Source organism: Diabrotica virgifera, chromosome 5, assembly GCF_917563875.1.
Source record: "Diabrotica virgifera virgifera chromosome 5, PGI_DIABVI_V3a".
Taxonomy (NCBI): Eukaryota; Metazoa; Arthropoda; class Insecta; order Coleoptera; family Chrysomelidae; genus Diabrotica; species Diabrotica virgifera.
In genome coordinates, this window is record NC_065447.1 from 31,542,529 (window position 1) to 31,564,941 (window position 22,413).

Consider the following 22,413-nt stretch of genomic DNA (forward strand, 5'->3'; position numbering starts at 1 on the left):
TACGCTGATGATACAGCCATTCTTGCTGAAAATTTACAATATCTTCAGACACTACTAAATCTAGTCAGTGAAGCAAGTTATCGGAGAGGCCTTAAAATCAACATTTCAAAGACAAAGTGGATGGCAGTTGGAAAGATTAATATAGATCAATGTCAGCTTTCTCTTGATGGAGAGGAGTTAGAACGGGTAAATCATTTCAAGTACCTTGGCAGCTGGTTAAATGTAAATTGTGATTCTGATGAATAGATAATAACTAGGATCGAAATACCAGGAAAGGCTTTTATGACCTGGAAACCAGTTTTATGTAACAGAAACCTGTCGATGAATATTCGAAAGAAGTTGCTGAAATGTTATGTGTGGTCTATCCTATTGTATGGTTGTGAGACATGGACGTTAAAAACCACAATGCTAAACAAAATAGAAGCATTCGAATTGGTTCGCTATCGACGAATCCTAAAGATATCGTGGGTTTCGCACACTTCCAATGAAGATGTTCTTCAAATGCTGAATTCAGAACGTCTGCTCATAAGCATCATAAAGAGGAGAAAAACAGAATACTTCGGCCATATAATTAGAGGGCCTAAATACCATTTCCTTCGCCTTATAGTACAAGGAAAAATGGAGGGAAAGAGATGGATTGGTCGAAAGAAACTTTCATAGCTGCGTAATATTAGACAATGGTGTGGCTGCACAGTTGAAGAATTATTTCGCGCAGCAGAAGATAGAGAGAGATTTCAAAAAATTGTAATCATGATGACGGCCAACGTCTGAATACAGACACGGCACCTAAAAAAGAAGAAGATAACTTTTAGATCTGTATTTATATAATAAGAGATGCACATATTCGATACATAAGTTGACATTATAATAAGAAAAATATTACCTTTTGCAATAAAATCGATCATTTGGGCTCAGAGATATACAGAGTGGACCAAAGAAAACAGTCCACCTCGATATTGGGCAGTAATTATTAGATTTATTAGATGAAGAAACAGGTCGATTTTTGATTTAAGGGGGACATATTTTTACGGTACATACATTTTTTATTTGTCAACCTCCTCCCTTACACTTCCCCCACCCCTTATTTTTAAATATGGAATAGTGGTTGTGTGCTAGCTCATTTAAAAGGTTGATCAATTCTCTATTTAGTAATATAAACATTAACATCATTATTTATAGAGGGCGTCCAAGAAGAAATATTTTAATTAAATTAGTTGACACTAACAGAAGAAGGTATGTAATTTATTTAATTCAAAATACATTCTATTGCTGTCAAAAACAGAAAAAAATATTTTTTGATAAATAAACCTTGCTTTTCGCTTAATTTCAATATGTTCAAGTTGCCAACCATCTGTCTCTTGATAGGTTGAATATTGAATTTAACCGAAAAACAATATTTATTTGTCAAATAAACATTTTTCTCTGTTTTCTGTCAGTAGTAGAATGTATTTTGATTTAAATAAATTGCATACATTCTTCTTTTTGTGTCAGTTAATATAATTCAAAACAATTTTTCTTGGACACCCTGCATAAATAATTATGTAACTGTTAATATTACTGAATAGAGAATTAAATAACCTTTCAAATGAGGTAGCGCACGACCCCTATTCCCTATTTAAAGATAAGGGGTGGGGTAAGTGAAAGGGAGGAGGTTGACAAATGACAAATGTATGTACCGTAAAAATGTGTCCCTCTTAGAGCAAAAATCGACCTGTTTCATTATTTCCTTAACATCTGGTAAATACTGCCAAATATCGAGGTCAGTGGCGGCCCGTGGGGTACATATGGTACGAGGTACCTTGCTAACTATGCAGAAACATATTTTTTATCTTAAAAACATTTTAATGCCTGTTTATTTTTTTTGTGAATATTTCTCTTTATTTTTATAAATTATATCAAATCTGGCAACTGTGTAGCGCAATGCAAATCTACCGACTCTGGCCACCCACAGCTGACCGGATAAAGGATGAAAATCATAAAAATCTCAGTGCCGAACGGCATAGTGGCTCGTGAGAAAAGAGAAAGATTGTATGAGCATCCTGTGTAAGTGACAGAGAGAGAGAGCGGTATTGCACTTTTAACATACGTTTAAATTGGAGTCTCCGTGCCAGGCTCGAAATCTCGAAAAGGAAGTTAGTGGATCTTAAGATACAATGTTTTAGATCTACATATTTCTAGTTTCTTTACGCGTTCGCTTTACGCTATTGTGTTTATTGTCTACTACTGTATTGTATATTTGTGTTTATACTCTACTATATTTTTTAATTTGTAATTATTAGTTAGTGCGTTGTGATCGTGGGTGTCGTAGGTATAAAAATAATATTTTGATTATTTTCTACGTTTAATTTATTTATTGACAATGAATCAAATTAGTATATTAAAAAACTCTTTTGGTGGTTTTTCGTTAGAAAAAAAACTACAAATTAAAGAACTCGGTCGGCCTTTACCCGATTTAAAAATTGAAAAACAAAGTGGAAATGGACAAAAACTTCGCTGTCGTAAGTTTAATAAAATTATTTATGATAAAAATAGCTGGTTGTGTGGTTGCGAACAAACTAATAAACTCCTCTGTTTTGTATGCGTTTTGTTTGGAGGTGACGAGACTTGGTCAAACAAAGGCACCGATGATCTTGTACATATATGGGAGAAATTGAAATCCCATGAAAAATCTAAAGTGCACATGAATAACGTTTTTAGCTTTTCAATGCTTGGTAAGTTAAATATAAAAACCCAATTAAATTCAGCTTATTGTGATACTCTATTTATATTTTATATCCTTTTTGACCATATCGTAAAACCGCCACAAAAAATGTAGGCAGCTGCTCGGATTCTGGCACTACCTTCCTAAAGTTATACGAGCCGCCACTGATCGAGGTGGAATCTATTCTTTGGCCCACACTTTAGTGTAGATATTTAGATGGAGCATAATATATCTTCAGGCTATATTTGACCCTTTCGAGGGGCATATTTCAGGATCATCGTCACCTAGACGGCTAAATAATAGCAGTGGGTTACTTTTTCAAGGTACAATAATATACTAAAATTTGGTAAAAATCCGTGGACCCGCCCCCAACAAAAGTTGTGGCAAATTAAAAATTTTGCACATATAAATGGTAATAAAAATATTTATTTATATATTATTAACAAACCATTATAAAATAAATAAAAAATCGTAAAATTACTTACTAATGTAGCATGGATTAATTTTATTCGTGAAATTATTTTTGCGTAAATTTACTCACTCCCACATCTTATTTTTCATTGTTTTTGTTTTAATATTCGCCATTCTTATCTAAATTAAACTTTTTAATTTAAGAAACTTATTAACTAGAAAGGTATATATACCTAAATATACACTTATAAACTTTATTTTAGTGTCTACTTCAAAAATTCAATTATGAAATTTATTGTATTATTATTTTTGGTTGCCGCTGTGAATGCCAGATTCGGATCTCAAGATGATTTGGCCGTCCTAGCCAGTGTGGACAGACCAAACAGACCCTTTAGACTGTCGGGTAATTTTTTTTATTATTTAAAACATTTGTTAGTTTTTCTACCTATGTAGGTTACATTAAAACATTAAACATTAGGTTACATTTGTACTAAACCAAAATTATTAGTTTTGGTTTAATACCAATTTTGTATAAATGCCTGAGCTAAAACCTTGTTACTTTTTAATTTAAAATCTATTGGGAATTTTTTGTTCTCAATTTTGCGAAAAAAAACTTATTGTTCATAAAATGCTGTGCATGGTATAAAATATAAAATAATCTAAGGTGCAACCATCAGTTATCAAATTTTGTCAATTTTATAGGAGACATTATGTCAAAAAATATGAACTTCGCTTAAGAATATTCCTATAATAAAAAGTTGTTCTTAAAAGCCCTGCTGATGATGAATTGCTGGTAATAATTAAAGACAAGCACTGAAAGAAAAGTTTTATAGACAAAAAATAGCTTACATTTAATATCTAAAATGTACCTATATTCCCATAATGAAATATTTTTTATTTGTTAAAGATTGTCTTTTATACGCCGATAGTGACCCTTGCAGAGGTAATGATCCAGATACCTATCCTGTTTGGAAATGGGACATATATAAACGTCGTTGCGTAAGCGCAGATGCTCGTTTTCGTTGTACCCCCACCCATAATAATTTTCCGACCCATGAAAAGTGTAACCGTGTTGCAGGAGTAATATGTCCATGGGTTGCACTTGTACGAAAATAAAATAACTTCTAAAAGTATCGTGTATTGCTTTGTCTACATTTTACATTATATTTGACTTTTTGACTTCCATTATTACTCTGGGCTAATTAGCAAATTACAAGGAAAAGTTATTTACCAGCAATTTTATTGCTGGAATCGAATATTATTATTGTATGAATTAATAATATAGATATGCAAAGTCCGCAGATAGTGTGCTACTTTTTTTATAAACAAAATGGCGCCCGAAAACCGTGTTTTTTTTTTAATTTTTGCTCTATAACTCCAAAGATTTTAACTTTAGACCAAAAACACCCAAATAAAAATTCACTGCAATTAAATTCTGCATAGAGACGTATTTTTTTTTCGATTTACTTCGACGAAAACTTTCCCCGGAAAAGGTGGGTTTTTCCAACAAAATCTTTAATTTTCATCTAAACTTTTAGGTAATTAGTTGTTAATCAATAATCAAATAACTTGGTAACGTAAAAGCCCTTTCCGTATATATTATAATTTTAGAAGTCTATGGAAATTGAATAGCAAAGTAGCACACTATCTGCGGACTTTGCATATCTATATTATTAATATATACAATCATGAGATTCGATTCCAGCAATAAAATTGCTGGTAAATAACTTTTCCCCAAAATGGCCTATTCTCCGATAATCAGCCCAGACTATATAGAAATCTTTTCTGAATACAAATTAATCAAATTGTTTTGTTTCAATATTTCAATTTAAACCCGTCAATTTGATTTGAATTTCGATTTAACTGATAACCTGCTCCACATTCAAAAGTCAGAAAAACTTGTTTTTAGAAGGTTTTTTGATTTTACCCAAATCTTAATTTCTTTTATAGGGTATATAGAATTTGAAGAAGGGTCAAGACAGGAACATAGAAAACAATAATAAACGCAGAAAAGACTGACAAAAATTTGTAACGCACTTGATGATGATCGTATAATTTGAAATAATTTAGTGTTTTAATATATTCAAAAATTATTCAAAGCAGGTTCAAGCACTCCAAAAAATACATGATTTGAAGGATTTTGTAGAGTTTTTGCGGATATAATTATATTTTTTGAGATCCATGCAACCCGAATAATTTTTTTTAATTTTTTTATATGTGCAATGCGATTAGAAAATAAGCCTAGCGCTATATTTTCCAGCAATTCTAGTGCCCTATCAAAATAACATATATTTTTTTTTGGTTTTATATTTTTAAGGTGGGATGAAATCAATCTAAAAATTAAAAAAATATCACAAGCGTATTTCAGGCTTTTACAAAAATTGTCTATTTTATTTAGACCCGCAGGAGTGTACATAACCTCAAAATATCTTTTTTTGAAAAAATCGTTTAACTGTTTTTGAAGATGTAAGCAGATTTTTTTATTTTGGGTATTTTATCAAAAACTGCATTTCTAATTTTTTTTTCAGATTTTTCTGTAAGGTATTCCGCTTTCAAAAACCCTAAAAACTGATTTTGGAAAGTTTTAAATTGTTTCGCTCATTTTTGAATGTCCTAAATTTAAATCATAATAAGATAAAAAAAAATTTAAAACTCCTAAGAACCAGTTTTTCAGGGTTTGGAATATGGCACACTTTACAGAACTATCTAAAAAAAAGATATAGTTTTTGATAAAATACGAAAAATAAAAAAAAAATAGATCTACAGGCGTTTAACGGTTATATGCTGATTTCGAAAAATAAAATGATTATTTTTACAATCATGCAAAACAAAAATTATTAAAATAATTTCTTTATAGCAGTTAGAGTAGACAACGGTATATGCTTTCACTCACTTGGGACAATATTGCTGGTGTTTTTGCAAACATTATTGGGCAGTAATAATCAAAAGTCGAGCACTGAAACGAAAAGATTTATATACAAAACAGCTGATATTTAGTATCTAAAATTTAATCTAATGAATTTTTTTTTATTTTTTGTTAAAGATTGTCTTCTACATGCCGACAGTGACCCTTGCAGCGGTAATGGTCGAGATACCTATCCTGTTTGGAAATGGGACATATTTTTACGTAGTTGCGTAAGAGCAAGTGCTCGTTCAAGTTGTACTCCCACCCATAATAACTTTCCGACTCATGAAGCCTGTTCAAAACTTGCAGGAATAATATGTAGAAAACTTAGGAGCCTTTTTTACTGAAATAACATAAGTTCTACATGTATAATGTACTGCTCTGTCCACATTTTACCTTGTGTTTGACTTTTTGACATCCATTACGGAAACCTTTCCTAAATACAAATTATTCAACTTCTTTGGTTTCATTATTTCAACTTAGTACCTACTTATAGTTTAATTTTAATTTAAATTTAATTGATAACCTACTCCATCTTTAAAAAAATCAGAAAAACATATCTGAGGAGGCTTTTGTTATTTTACCCTTATTATAGACTTCAAAATGGAACAAATCAGGATGTTTTATAGGGTATAGATATATGATTCAAATTTGAGCTTTAAAGAATCTGTATTAAGTATCAATTTAAAAATAAATGAATACAAAACAAAATACACGGTCGTCTAAATCTAGGAACGAAGGACAATAAGGCAAAATATTATTACTATAAATGATCATATCTTCGAAGTGGTTAAGGAATTTAAATATCTATAGGAACAAAAATTACCATTGGCAACAAAATTGATCGAGAATTTGAAACTCAAATAAAGTTAGAAAACGGATCTTTTTTTGGAATGGAGTATAATAAACCAGAATTTCTATGTCTAATTGACTTGAAGACAGAATTTGACAGAGTAAGACCCAAAGATGTAATCCATATTCTGTATAAAAGAAATTACCTTTTTATATCATAAAAACTACTGAAAACGTCTACCAAAATAACAAAATGGAAGTCAGAATAGATGAACAACTCACAAAACCTATAGATATAAGCAGCGGAATTGTACAGGGAGACTCACTGAGTTCTATGCTCTTCAATTTGGTCATGGATAAAATCATCAAAAACGTCAACAAAGGAAGAGGATATAAAATGGGAAACAAAAAATGAAAATACTTTCCCACGCAGACGACGCAATATTGACGAGATGAAGATAGTCTGCAAAGATTAGTCCACAGATTTTACCATAAGAGCAAGAGAATTGATGCAATGGGGTAAGACAGGGGGATTCCTTGAATCCTTTATTGTTCAACCTCATCATGGACGAAATAATAAAAAAATTAAGAACTAAAAAAGAATACTAAATGGGAGAAAAACAACTTAAAATAATCTGCTATGCGGACGATGCAATACTAATCTCTCAAAGTGAAGATGATTTACAACGTGTATGCTGCACCAATTCAACATAATTGCCAGAAAATGTAACATGATAATTTCTGAAGCTACCTATTTTCTTGTGGCATTTTTACAATTTTAACTATTTAATGGGAAATAAGCCACAATATTATTAAAAAATTATTTTTATTAACCCGGCACCTGCCACGTGGGGTGCTACCAGCACCCCATAACACATTTTCATCAAATATTTGGTATTTCAAATTTGTTAACCGTCCTGTGCGTCATAGTAGCTTTCAATAATATTATATAGCATAGATCTGTTTGTGTTTGAAGTGGATATTTAGTGTCATTCTGAAATTGTAGCTCTAAATTCGAATTGGGGTGTCATCATCTGGCAGTAAAATTTTTTTATGTTTTTGATAAACAGGTCAGATTTACATTTTTTTTATTGTAATAACTGATCTAAATTATTAATATATTCTCTATACTCAATAAATTTTAATTTTCTTAGATATCTTACATCACTTCATTTATTATGGGTTGGTACTTGCTAATTTGCTTATAACACCTTTTTAATTTTATTTTTTAACTTTTATAATATATTAGTAGCTAATAAGTTAATAAAACATGTTTTTTTTTTATATTCTTGTGTAACTCAACACATTATTTTGTTTATAAACAAGTAGATCACAGAAAATTTTTAAGGGGTGCTGTGAGCACCCCACGTGGCAGTTGATGCCTTGCAAAGCCACGTGGCAGGTGCCGGGTTAACGTTTCGACGCCCAAATCGGGTGCCGTTGTTAAAATACAAAATATCACTAACATAAACAAAAATGTTGTTGCTTAGTAAAAAAATTCTTCTAATAATTTATCTAATTTAAAACTTAAAATAATAGGAAATAAATTCAACATTTCAACAACATTCAAAACAACCAACACATTGAGATCTATTCTATCTAAAACTAAACCTAACAATGAACAAGAAAGGACAAAGAATTGTATTTATAAAATACCTTGTGAATGCGAACAGTTTTATATAGGTGAAACATCAAGACCATTAAACGTTAGAATAAGTGAACATCAATCTTATATTAAAAATAGAGAATTTGATAGATCTCAAATATGTCAACACGCATGGGATAATGAACATATAGTTCAGTGGAGAGATTCAAGTATAGTCCTGAAAGAAACAGATAGTAAAAAGAGAAAAATCAAAGAAGCGGCTCTAATTATGCTAAACGAAACCAATTCTGTCGCAAATTCCTCGGTGGAATGCAGTAGGATGTGGATACCCACACTGAAAGAGGAAGTCAATAGAAAGAAAATACCACAATTAGTAAGTCAATAGTGGAGTTAGTACATATTTTATATTTTAGTATTACTTATATATCCATGTATTATTGATATTATTTATAATTTAAACAAAATTATAGTAAAGTCAGAATTTGGTATTAATTTTGAGAGTAAATTAAATGTAAGACCAAATACTTACGATGTCGGGAGAGTATCACGAGGTTTTTTCCTGGTTTTCCCTCGTGATTTACTATGAGATCTCCAACGCGAGAATTTTAATGTCACCGTTGCATGTGGTTGTCTTTTTAAAGACAGATCACATGCTATGATTTTTGTATGACGGATATTCTTGAGTTGGGGTTGATTTCAAGTAATCGAATGAACTATCTTTCAGTAAAGTCGTCCCAGGAACGCAACTCATAAATATTGGCAACATCATTTTAAAGTCTTCTACTTTAAAATATATCATATGTATCTGAATTGCCGATATAAATGAGTCAAATTAAATAAATTATTAGAAGAATTTTTTTAGTAAGCAACAACATTTTTGTTTATGTTAGTAGTATTTTGTATTTTGACAACGGCACCCGATTTGGGCGTCGAAACGTTAATAAAAATCACTTTTTAATAATATTGTGGCTTATTTCCCATTAAATAGTTAAAATGATAATTTCCTCAAAAAAGACGAAAGGCACGGTTATAACAGCAGATACAATAAGATGTAAATTGGAGCTGGAAGGTCAGATAATAGAACAACTGATGGAGTTTAAGTACCTATGCATCACACTGTCTAGCTACTGAAGGCCCGAAACAGAAGTGGAAGATCAAGTGAATAGAGCAAACAGAGCCGCAGGTTTCCTGAATGACACAACATGGAGAAATAAAAATATCTGATAAAAAATGAAAGACAGAGTTTACAAAACACTCATCAGACCAATAATGACATACGTGGCAGAAACACGATTCGACGCAGAGAGGACAAAAAGATTGCCCGAAACAGCGGAGATGAAAACAGTTCGAAAAATCGATGGTAAGGCTCTATGGGACAAAGCTAGAAGTATAGATATACGACGAAGTTGCAAGGTGGATAACATTACTAACTGGGTAAGAAACAGAAGAATAGAATGGAATGACCACATAAGCCGAATGACAACAAATAGGGTAGTCAGGACAGAGAGAGATGGTTCCCCAATAGGAAGACGATCAGTGGGAAGACCACAAAAACGATGGAACGACAACTTACAAGAGACACATTAAAAAAACAGACAGAGTCATGTCTATACAAAAAGAAGAAGAAGAAGAAGAAGAGAGACGCAAAAGAATTCAATATGACAATTTTGTTTCAGAAAACTAAAACAATAGTAATCGGCAAAGAACCAATCAAATGTAAAACAGAAATTGATGGTATCAATATTGAACAAGTAATGGAAGTAAAATACCTTGGAATTATATTGTCAAATTACGGAGACCTGGACAAAGAAACGAGAAATTAAGTGCAAAAAACAAATAGACTGACAGGATGCCTTAATAACACTATATGGCGAAATCGACATATTAACACAGATGAAGTTAAGAATTTATAAAGCCTGTGTAAGACCAATAATAACATAAATATGCATCAATATACCAATAAGTTAGTATAAATACTGGTAGATAAATTTTAATGATTCTGAACCAAAACAAAAGGCTAAAGAGTGGTGTGAACCTCTTTATTTGGCTCCAATACAAGTTCGGGTCCAGAAATTGGCCAAGAAAATGTTAGCATCAGTCTTTTGAGATGCGAGATGAATTTTATGTGTTGATTATCTGGAAACTTATAAAACAATAAATTATGAATACTGTTGTAACCTTTTAGATCATCTGAAGGAAATATTCGTGAAAAAAAAAACAAGTTTACAGATGACAAATATCATTTTTCATCAGGATAATGCACCGTATCATGTGAGTATATTCTTCTTCTTCTTTAGGTGCCATCTCCGATACGGAGGTTGGCAATCATCATAGATATTTTAATTCTTGAGGCAGTAGCTCTAAATAATTGTTTTGAAATGCATCCAAACCATCCTTTCAGGTTATTCAACCATGAAATTCGTCTTCTTCCGATGCTTCTTCTGCCATCTATATTTCCTTGCATTATGAGTCGCAGGATGCTATATTTCTCGCCCCGCATCACATGTCCGAGATACTGTAGTTTTCTTTATTTAATTGTAAGTTCAACTTCCTTCTCTTTACCTATTATTCTCAGTACTTCGTGTTTGTAACTCTATCTACCCAGGAAACCCTCATAATTCTTATATTGTCTCTACATTTAACGTCCATGATTCCACTCCATAGTATAGCACACTGTATACGTAACATTTTGTTAGGCGTACTTTAAGAGCTAATGTTAAATCTTTGCTACATAGGACCTTTTTCATTTTCATAAAATTAGAACGTGCTTTTTCGATTCTGACTTTGATTTCTGCAGTGTAGTCAATATCTTCTGTTATAAGTGTTCCTAGGTAAGTGTACTTTTTTACTCTTTCGATCTGTTGGCCCTCTACTATTAAGATTTCGTTAGTATTATGGTTGTTTTTACTAATTTTCATAAACTTCGTCTTTTTCATATTAAGAGGGAGTCCGTACTCCCTACTACACCTTACTATTTTACTCATGAGTCTTTGCAGGTCTTGTAAACTATCGGCTATTATTACTGTATCATCTGCATATCTGATGTTGTTAACTAAGACTCCATTTACTCTTATGCCGACTGTTTAATCTTCCAGAGTTTCTCGCATTACCTCTTCAGAATAAGCGTTAAATAATAGAGGTGATGATAGTATGCAGCCTTGCCTGACTCCTCTCTTTATTTCCATTTATTCAGATGTTTATTTTTCAATTCTTACTATTGCTCGCTGATTGTAGTAGGGGTGTGTTATTAGTCTTAAATCTCTTTCATCTAAGTTTTTAGTTATCAGAATTTCCACGAGTCGATCATCTTTTCTTTATCAAACGCTTTATTGTAATCTATAAAACAGACGGTAAGAGAACGGTTAACATCCAAACATCTCTGTGTCAGCAAGTTGAAGGAGAATATTGCGTCTCTGGTACCCATACCATTGCGGAATCCATATTGAGTGTTACTAATATTCAGCTCCAGTTTAGAGTGTATTCTGGCGTGGAAAATTTTCAGCAGAATTTTCAAGGTATGTGACATTAAGCTTATGGTTCGGTAGTCACTGCATTCTTTGGCATTCATTTTCTTTGGCAAACACACAAATGCTGATGTCAACATTTCTCTAGGGATGATTCCCGTAGTATAGATAGCGTTGAACAGTTCCAGTATTATTTCCAGGTTTTTCTCGTTGACCAACTTTATCATCTCGCTAGGTAATTCACCTGGACCAGCAGATTTATTGGTTTTCATAGGGTCTATTGCCTGACTAACCTCTGATTTAGTAGCTTCCCTCTGGTCATGAAATAGTTCCTCGATGTACCCTTTTCATCGTCGTAGTTTTCGTTCTGTCTCCATTATAATATTTCCATTTTTGTCGAGCAATATATTTGAGGTTCTTCTATTTCCTATTCCGGCTAGTTCTTTGACTTTTTTATGTAGGTTGATGCTATCATATCGGCTTTGCAATTCTTCAATTCCTTTACATTTTTCAGAGAAGTAGGTTTCGTTAGCCTCCCTAATTTTTCTTCTTATTTGGTTTTGGATCTGTTTATAGCGGGTCTTATTGATGGTTTTTTTTCTTCTTTCATTCATCAACTCTACAATTTCCTCCGTCATCCATTCTTCTTTATTACATTTGGTTGTTTTAAGTACTGTCTTACTTGGCTCTAATATAGAGGTTTTGAAGAATTGCCAATGCTGTTTTACGTTGCAATTATTTCCTGGGTTTCTGTCTAGATTTTTGTTGATTTCGTGTTTCAGATTTTCTTTTGTTTCTTCTGAATTTAGTTTCTGTATGTTAAGTTTATTGTTGTTGTGGCTTTTTTACGTCTTCTTTAGTTGAAGTTGAAACCTAGCAATAAGAATACTGTGATCAGAAGATACATCCGCTCCTGGATATGCCTTTACCGACTGAATTGAGTTTCGATATCTGTGCTTTATTAGGATGTAGTCAATTTGATTTCTGACGATTTTGTTGTCTTTGTGTTGAGATTTTCATGTATAAAGGCGTCGCTTAGGTAATTTAAAGAATGTATTGGCGGCTATAACATTATGCTCCTGGCAAAATTCAATTAGGCGATCCAGTCAGTCGTTTCGTTAGCGAGTATATTAACACTGGCTAAAATCCATGAATTGAGGGTCGGATTTTTGGAGCAAGCACTGTATGATCAGATTTGGTTCCTAGTGACTTGTAGTGCTCTGTTTAATACCTAAAAAAGTATGCGTGAAAAGAGTTTTTATCAAATTAATGATGAGGTCATAACAGCTGTGGAAGCATATTTTGCCGCACTTACAGATTTTCACTTCAATGATGAAATCATAAATTGTAATTTCATTTGAATAAGTTTATTGATGTTCAGAGCGACTATACTGAACAATAAAGTGTATTTTAAACCATAAAATTGTGTTTGTCTAATCGAACTCCAAAACTTATTGAAAAGCCTAGTATTTAGGTCAGTTGATGGCAAATTAAAAATCATGCGACTGATCGCCAATGTTTTGGGAGGACAAGCCACTTAAAAAAGAAGAAGAAGAATTTTTAAATAAAATAAAAATAAAATTGGTATTCAAATAGCTTACAAATGAAGAATGTATTAATTTTTACGATTTTTTACGTAATGCAATTTTTTTATAAATTTACTCGCTCCCACCCACATCTACATTTTTATTTTTTTCTGTTGTAACCAGATCAATATTAATAATTCTTATCTTAATTAATTATTGTTTTAATTTATGAAATTTACGAACTAGAAAGGTATATATACCTGATTTTTACTGAGTTTCTTACTCTAAGCAGAAACTTACTTTTAGTTTTGAAAATTTATACTATTTACTTTATTACTATAATACCTTAAAAACAATATGAAAATTATGTTCTTTTTGTTTTCTGTTGTTTTTGTGAGTGCTGTATTACCGTTAATCAAAGGAAATGTAGTACTGAAGGATGATGGCTTCCTACCAGAGGGTATATTTTTTTATTTAAAACAGTTTTAGGTTTTATTATATTTTTTTAAAATTATAATTATTTTCTTTTGAACATTAAAAATGTATAAACCCTTTCAATTTCGTTGCAACCCGGAAACGCAGCAGCATTATATTCTAGTTTATTCAGTGAGTGCAGCAAGCGTCTATACCGGTTTCGGGAATTTTTTGCAACTCGTTGGTAGACACATAAATATGCACGTCTCTCTGACTGATCTAGGATAGTCCAACGCGTGCAGTGACGAGGGGCAAAAAAGTCCCCAAACCGGTATCCATCTAAACATTCCGTATATGTATTTGGAACCTAGGAGTTTTCTATTGGTTCTTTGCAGCACGCGGTCATATTTTAACCAATAGGCGGCGAGGTTCCAAACGCATATACGGAATGTTATTCGGTGCCAAATTCATATACGGAATGTTAAAAATATTCGTACATCGAAAAAGATAAGCACGCGGTCATATTTTAACCAATAGGCGGCGAGGTTCCAAACGCATATACGGAATGTTATTCGGTGCCAAATTCATATACGGAATGTTAAAAATATTCGTACATCGAAAAAGATAAGCTTTTGTTAGATTCTGTTAAAAGAAGATTAATTTTAAAATACTTGTTACTGTATTAGTAAATAAAAATAAAAAAATTATAGTATTTTAAATTTTTAAATGTTTAAAAAGGAATAGGACTTTTTATTAATCAGTTAAAGAAGACTGATTTTAAAATACCTATTTTGTTAATGTATTATTAAAGAAAAATAAAACAATGATTTATAATTACCTATATGGAATGTTATTTAGTGCGAAATTCATAAATGGGATGGTATAGATTTGAGAAATATATATCTTTATTCGACTAAGCTTTCGCTTTCTCAGAATTTTTAATGACTTGCACGTGTTGTTTAGTATGTTTAATACTTTCTTTATAAAAGGTATATTAGTTAAAATCCCTACACAGGGTTACATCAAAGACATAACTAGTTTTCATTCGGCTGACCGATCATCATCAGTGCAATCTTAGAATCTAACATGCTAACCAACAAAGTAAAAAATATTTAGGTATAAACCCTTTATAATTGATCCGTCATAGGAACATATGAAAAAGATATGATTTATAACATGGATGTATAAAATATCCAATGTTTTTCGCCCGAGGTACCAATGAGCTCAATTTGACTAGTTCACATCATGGCTGTATAGAAGCAAGACTTGCTTCCATATAGTGGCGAGTCAAACACATACGCTTTGATAGTTCTCAGTATGTAAACAAACTGTCAGTCTTACAAACTACTTAATTTGTTTGCGATACGAAATTAATAAATTCGAATATATTTTTTTTATGAATGATCATAGAAAAAATCGTGTATACAACTGCATTTAATTATCATTATGCAGCTCGAGTTCGCCGCTAGGCGGCTCGTTTCGTATCCCTTATACTCGCTTCATAATGACCATCATTAAATGCTCGTTGCATAATATACTATTAAACACCAGTCTCATCTTAACTGGATTTAATAAAAGTCGTCTTTTTGTTTTACGAATATTTAACATACCGTATATGCATTTTGAACCAAATAACATTCCAAATACTATAATTGTTTTATTTTTATTTAATAATACAGAAACAAGTATTTTAAAATCAATCTCCTTTTCACAGATTCTAATAAAAATTGATCTTTTTCGGTGTACGAATATTTAACATTCCGTATATGAATTTGGCACCGAATAACATTCCGTATATGCGTTTGGAACCTCGCCTCCTATTGGTTGAAATATGACCGCGTGCTGCAAAACGTTGCAAAGAACCAATAGAAAACCCCTACGTACCAAATACATATACGGAATGTTTAGATGCAACCGGTATACAGGCTTGCTGTACTCTCTGATTGAACTAGAATATAATGCTGCTGCGTTTTCACGTTTCAACGAAATTGAAAATGATTATACATTTTTAATGTTTAATTTATTTACTCTATTTGGAGTAAGTAGGAAACCTTCTCCTTGGAGCTTTTACCAAGCTGAGCAGATGGGACGTGAATTACAAATTGTAAAATTCCCTCATCTTCCTACATTCTTGACATCCGTATGGCTTATAATTTTTAAAAACCTCGGAGGTTGTTACCAGAGAAGGTTCCCACTCTTTTGAATCTAATGGGAGGTAGAATGATATTTTAATATCATTTTATGTATTATTAGATTGAAAACTTAGTTTATTCTCTTTTGGTTTACGATAAATTTTGCATAAAGGTCAAACTTGTTCATCTCCAGCTTCCATATCGCCGGTCCGGAATAAGAGTGACGTAACTGCAAATTTTGTCAATTCCTGTATATTGCGCTAATTGACTTCTAAAATACTGTATACAGATGATACAAAAGTACCAGAACTGTAACTGTGTGCTGAGCCACTATAGGGTAGTTGCGTCGTTATTGAAATAAGCACCATATTAGACCTTGTTTTAGATGAATAATAACGCTACTGTAAATAGGGTTGGAAATGGGGGAACTAAATTAAGATAATGAAATTCGGACCAATAGGCATGAAAATAAAAGCAATCGCTATAAGAATAAACGGCATACTAAATATTTAAAAATGTTTTTTGTACAGAAAAATTTTAAGATTACGAATGACGCAACTGTAGATAAAGGGGTTGAAAGGGGGAACTAAATTAAGAAAATGAAATTCGAAAGAATATGGATGAATCTAAAAGCCATCATTTAAATAATAAACGCCAGCGATGCTCCTGACGGTTACTTTTAATTTAATAACTATTTTAAATATTTAAACATTTTTAGATGATTACACAACTGTAAAAACGGTTGAAAATAGGGGGATTAAATTCAGATCAAACCAATAGGGATAAAAATAAAAGCCAGGATTGTAAGAATAAACGCCATACCGATGCTCCTGGACGATTACTCCTCAATTTAATCCCTATTTTAAATATTTCAAAATCGTTTTTTTGCTCTCCTGAGAAATTTGGCTTTTTGCAGTTACGTCATTCTTGTCCAGGACCGGCGATATTCTAGTCTGTTTTATTTTGTTTACCACAGCCATTTCTGTATTATATATTTTTTCAATTTCTTCTTCTTCTTCTTCTTCTTCTTTTTCTTCTTCTTCTTCTTCTTTTTCTTCTTCTTCTTCTAATGACATCATAACCCAGTATGAGTCTTTGCCTGCCTGGCTATGTCCTTTCATTCGGATCTCTCTTGTGCCCTCTTCTCCATTGTCTTATGTTCATGGTTTGTAGGTCGTCTTCCACGTCATCCAACAATCTCGTTCTGGGCCTTCCTTCTTTCCGCCTTCATATCGTCTTCCATTTTAATATTCCATTGTGATATTTTCTTTAAAACATCCTACGCCGGTCAATAGGGCAGTAACATGAAAAAAATTTAATACAAGTAATTGAAGGTTTTAAAAGGTATTTGGGGAGTAGCTTATGACATTTCAGTGAAGACGTACAGCTATTTTTGCTTTGTTTTTTTTTTCAAACAATCATAAAGAGTTTTTTTTGACATCCATTTTATTGCATCTGGAGTCCATTTTATTGAAAGTTAACAAACTGAAGACCAAGAGACCAAGAGCGAGGAGTAGGCAGACCGAGGAAGAGGTAGACAATGATATCAAACAAGTCACGGGCAAGCAATAGATGAGAATAATTGTCAAGAGTAGAAATCGATGGAATCAAATGCAAGAGGCCTATGTCCAGCACTGGACGAACATACGTTGAAGAAGAAGAATAAAACGAAGAAGAAGAAGGCAACAAAACTAAAGCGTTTTTGGCATTTAGTGATGCGTTAGTTACTTAAGGGGCTCTAGGTGAGTTACTTAGGATTAAAAAAAAATGAAGAAAATTGCTCTATGGGAACCCGAGAAAATACATTTTTTAAAGTATACCGATTTTGAACTTTTAAGTTCTATTTTCTTTAATTTAATTATTTTAAAATGTAATTTTCATTACACCAATAATTGGGGATTAATCCCATACAAGAATAAAAAACCGCTAAACGCCGTAAAAATGAGTGACGCATACAATATTCCAGCTACAAAAGATGTGATATGAATATTACGTTGCGCGAAAATGTATTTTCATTTTGATGCAAAACAAAATCCTAGTTTAAATTTAAAAGATTTTTCCATAATATTTGCTAAATTTGAAGTAAAGCGCGCCACAAAAGAGTAACTTTGATACAGTTTGAATTTTGAAACCCTTTTGTGGCGCGTTTACTTCTAATTTAGCAAATATTATGGAAAATCTTTTAAAATAAAACTAAAATTTTATTTTGCATCATAATGAAAATACATTTTTGCGCCACGTAATATTCATATCAGATATTTTGTAGGTGGAATATTGTATGTGCGCCACTCATTTTTACGGCGTTTAGCTGTTTTTTATTCTTATATTAGGAGTTTTTCAAAGTTTTTTTGATAAATTAAATGTATGAAGTTGAATGCAATTTTTCTCGATTACAAGTTAAGCTTTATAAATGGTCGCCTTTGTCGCGTTATCTCCAAAATGATATAGTGTCCATCGAATGTACACCAGATTTTTTTCTATTCGAAATAGATTGAAAAAATTTATTGGGATGGCCGGTTAATGAACTCGGATTGCTCGTTGCCAGATCAAATTTAGCGTCGGAACCACTACAACTACATAAACCATTTCGGGAGTAATCGTTAATTTTATTATACGTTTGTAGCTTCACAACTTCTAAACGGCTTAACCGATTTTGATCACTAAACATGAGTTTGAAACTTATTGACGTAAGTAGTATCTGATGCATCTAAGGTCAAGCATGATAACTGAAGCTATTACAGGAAGTATTGAGCTTGAAAAACCGTTTTTCCCATAAGAAATATATTTGATAATATTTATGAAGCCTATAACTTAAAAATTCGAATTTTCCTAGATATAAGGTATACACCGTCAGATTCGTCTAGCTAGAGTCCTTCTACAAAATCTCAGTTATTAGCGCAATTCCTAGGTTGCAATTTTGAGTAATTGTCGAAAATCCAAAATTTTCAAATTTTAGTTTTTCAGTTTTTCGGAGACACTGAGCCGTGTGTATGTCTGATCCTGAGGGCTTAAACACCATTTGAAAGCTTAACTCAACACTATTGATTTGGTGTATATGCGGTTCTCGTGTCTCTTCTTGAACCGAAGATATATACCCCAAAAAATATGCTGTTTTGTACCTACCAAGTCCTATAGCTGGCTTATGGGTAGTCAAAAGTCACAAACTACACCGGTTCTGAATCGGCCCTGATCCCTCTTCAAACACAGAAAAAAAATTCAGATCGGTTTAACTTTTCCACATGCATACATACATACATATCCACAAACATTTTCCCTTTTTTAAATAGAAATTGAGTCATATTTCTGAGCTCGGTAACTTTTGAATGGTATTACACAACCGACTTTCAAAATTAGACATGCATTGGAAAGGTAACGATCAGTACTATTAGAAGCCGCAAAGGTCGTATTTAAATTTTCGAAATTCTTGGGAGTTTTGGGGACGAGAACGAAAAACAGGACCTAAATAGGAAGGGCCGTAAAATCCACACCCTTGGACCAGAATGGATGGTTGATATATGCATGGGTGAGTCTTTTCCTGAACTTTAAGATGGGAGTTGGTACAATTTTCAATTTCGTCAGATTTAGAAAAATCGAAAATTTCGTGTATATATAGTGTAGCACGGTTGCGTGGAGAACTGCCGTTCTTTGGTAATAAACACAATATTTTTTACATTAGACTAAAGTACTCTATAGGTCTGGATCCCGCGTATCAAAGAAGTTTATTAACCTTTCGTTACTCGCGCCAACTTTTTGTGATCGGATACTCGCGCACGGTGCAGGAGACCGGGTCCAAAAATATGGGTCAGCAGTGTTTTAAAATTATTTTTTTTGCAAAATTGTGTACGATTAAATTATTTAATGAATATATGATCATATAATTTTGTAGATATGCGTTTGTGTTCACATTATATTACTTTAATCAAAAATTTAATAATTTTCATTGTTATCCATTTATATGTATATACAAAAACTTTGGAAGTGAAAAAAAATTGAATATGGTTAAATTTGTTTACTAAGAACTTTAGATCTTAATTCAATACACAAAAAAATTAAAAATAAAGAGTAACTGTAGTAACAAAAAAAGTTATAAAAATTAATTAACGTTTTTAAAACATGAAATACACAATGGTGTCACATTCATTGGAACAATGGTGTTCCAAACACAGATATTTTGAGCATATTTGGCAGTAAAACTTTGTTTTTCTATTTTTCTTCCAATCACAAACAGCACAGCGATCTGAAGTTCCTGGTGTTACGACTGGTACTTGTTCTGTTGGTAAACCACATATCTCCCTAAACCTCATTCTGATGGTTCTGGGTAAGTTATATATTTATATTTATATATATAAATATAAATAAACTAATCTATAAACATTGAAAATAAGGAAAAGATCTTAAATTACCTTACTAATTAAAAATATCGATGTGTGATCCAAACACAAAAATCGGTGCACAAATACTCGCACACGGTGTACGGGACCGTGTTGCGTAATAACAAAAGGACAGTACTATTTTTTACACTGCGAACTGACTTTACCCACAGTTGATTGACCACTGAAGAAGTATACGAAGTAGCCATTCAAAATCCCCACTACAAGCAGAGTTACAGGAATTTATTTACAGGCCCGGTCTCCCACACCGTGTGCGAGTAACGGAGGGTTAACAGCAAGTTAAAAATTTGTTAAGCTGGTGTCTAGTCGGACAAAATTTGATGTATGGAAATACTGGAACAGGGGAAATTTTAATTTTGGCACGTGATTTTAATTGTGAAACTTGTCATCCTGACAAGTTCATGATTGTGAAAACTAGCGGGTTGTTTTTCAGTTCATTCTAGAGCAAACATTATATAATATATGAAAAAATATTATTTGTCCGACAAATATGTTGGGCATTTTATTAAGTCCGACACGTAGAACATTTAGAATGTCCGAAATTATGTTGATGATAAATAGCAGTCTGAGTTTTGCATGAGAGTTTAATGAAAGGGTAACTATTCAATTGGAAGTTCTGTCTGACAAAATACATGTAACCTGTAACCTGTTCCACAAAAAAACTTCACCTGTTCCACAAATAAAACTTCCCCTGTTCCAGTGTTCCCGTACATGAATGTTTGTCCGAATAGACACCGTTAAGCTACTGACAAATTTTCAGGTTGCTGTTATTAAACTTTCTTTTGGTACGCGGGATCCAGGCCTACTAAGAAAGTAGTTTCAGGACTTTATTTTCCTACTTGTTACAGATTGTAAGTTATTTCACATGACAACTAATTGTCACCACAACGGGACTTCCAGTGCCATTGATGTTTGGAGATTTGATGTTAAAGCTAATGATTGTATAGAAGACCTTTTTTATACTAGTTGCGAAGCCACCAAGAATAATTTTAAAAGTTTTGAGAAGTGTGTTAGTGTAACATATACACACTGTATAATACTGAGGTCCCATGATGCTTCAGCGTAGATAAAATAAATTATATTGGTATAATGTATTCTGCTTTATACTTTTTATAAAGGATTATATCTCCTGTCTATTAAAGAATTAAACAAAACATTTTGTTTTGTTATTTAAACATAAACCTTGTTATTTTACCTGCAACATTTAAAATTACAAATTCATATAGAGGGTGATTCGAAAATACCGATGATTGAATGCTATGGAACAAATTGTGTAAAATATTGACACGGATAACACATGGTAATTAATAAAGACAGAAATAGATAAAAGTCAAGAAAAATTCTGAAACCACATATCAAAAGAAAGAATGGATGACGGAGGAATATACTATATTATGAATACCATGGTGCTTAATATATTATAATGATGATGTAGTGTTAATACGTGGAAATCACCCCAGGACAATGGCCAAAGAATAATTCGAAACCAGATTGATTTTTTACCGATAAACGAACGATATAGCAACCCTTTAAAATCCGTTAAGGCTTACCCAGGCGCAGATGTCTATTCATTCCATAACCCTCTAATAGCGCAAATGAGTATTAAATTAAAAAGATTGGAACAGAAAAGAAGAGCAAACCAGACAGACGTTAGTCATTTATGTAACCTGGAGATAAAGGAGGAGCTGAAAAGATGTATTAATAATAATTTGAAAATACTTCATGAAAAAGAAACATCTCAACCAACGGACAACATAGATAAAAAATGGCAAAACGTAAAAATGGCGATAACAAAACCTGCGAAGAAAATTCTGACTAAAGAAAAACCAAAAATAAAGCAAATATGGATGGCTAATAAAATCCTTCTTCTCATGGACAGTCGGAAAATAATGAAAGGAAAAAACGAACAAAGGTATAGACAAATACAGAAAGAAATCAAAAAACAAATTAGAATAGCAAAGGAAGATTTTTATAAAAAAAATGTGAAGAAATAGAGCAATTGCAGGCAAAACATGATATTTTTAATGTACATAAAAAAGTGAAAGAACTTGTAGGTACACAAAAACGTAAG

The 22,413-nt window shown here is 32.3% G+C and overlaps 2 protein-coding genes and 1 long non-coding RNA gene across 3 annotated transcripts; 2 read left to right on the forward strand and 1 right to left on the reverse strand.

The window, feature by feature from the left end:
• The first annotated feature begins 3,219 nt into the window (after nt 1–3,219).
• LOC126884972 (uncharacterized) lies at nt 3,220–6,476 on the forward strand. Its single transcript, XM_050651357.1, has 2 exons — nt 3,220–3,515; nt 6,156–6,476. Exons 1-2 carry the CDS (start codon nt 3,398–3,400, stop codon nt 6,362–6,364), a joined length of 327 nt encoding a protein of 108 aa, XP_050507314.1. The 5' UTR covers nt 3,220–3,397; the 3' UTR covers nt 6,365–6,476.
• A 7,197-nt stretch (nt 6,477–13,673) lies between these two features.
• On the forward strand, nt 13,674–21,496 carry LOC126884977 (uncharacterized). Its single transcript, XM_050651361.1, has 2 exons — nt 13,674–13,865; nt 21,191–21,496. Exons 1-2 carry the CDS (start codon nt 13,763–13,765, stop codon nt 21,406–21,408), a joined length of 321 nt encoding a protein of 106 aa, XP_050507318.1. The 5' UTR covers nt 13,674–13,762; the 3' UTR covers nt 21,409–21,496.
• On the reverse strand, nt 17,746–21,184 carry LOC126884978 (uncharacterized). Its single transcript, XR_007698218.1, has 2 exons — nt 20,616–21,184; nt 17,746–19,678 (listed from the first exon to the last, which is right to left on the reverse strand). It is a non-coding gene; the product is annotated as an uncharacterized LOC126884978 (long non-coding RNA).
• Nucleotides 21,497–22,413: the final 917 nt, after the last annotated feature.

What these genes read in the sequence shown, in the direction of transcription:
- LOC126884972 (XM_050651357.1), top strand. Translation starts at nt 3,398, where the DNA reads ATGAAATTTATTGTATTATTATTTTTGGTTGCCGCTGTGAATGCCAGA. An exon ending in CAGACCCTTTAGACTGTCGG is followed by an intron (nt 3,516 to 6,155) that starts GTAATTTTTTTT and finishes TTTTTGTTAAAG; the next exon opens with ATTGTCTTCTACATGCCGAC.
- LOC126884977 (XM_050651361.1), top strand. Translation starts at nt 13,763, where the DNA reads ATGAAAATTATGTTCTTTTTGTTTTCTGTTGTTTTTGTGAGTGCTGTA. An exon ending in TGATGGCTTCCTACCAGAGG is followed by an intron (nt 13,866 to 21,190) that starts GTATATTTTTTT and finishes TACTTGTTACAG; the next exon opens with ATTGTAAGTTATTTCACATG.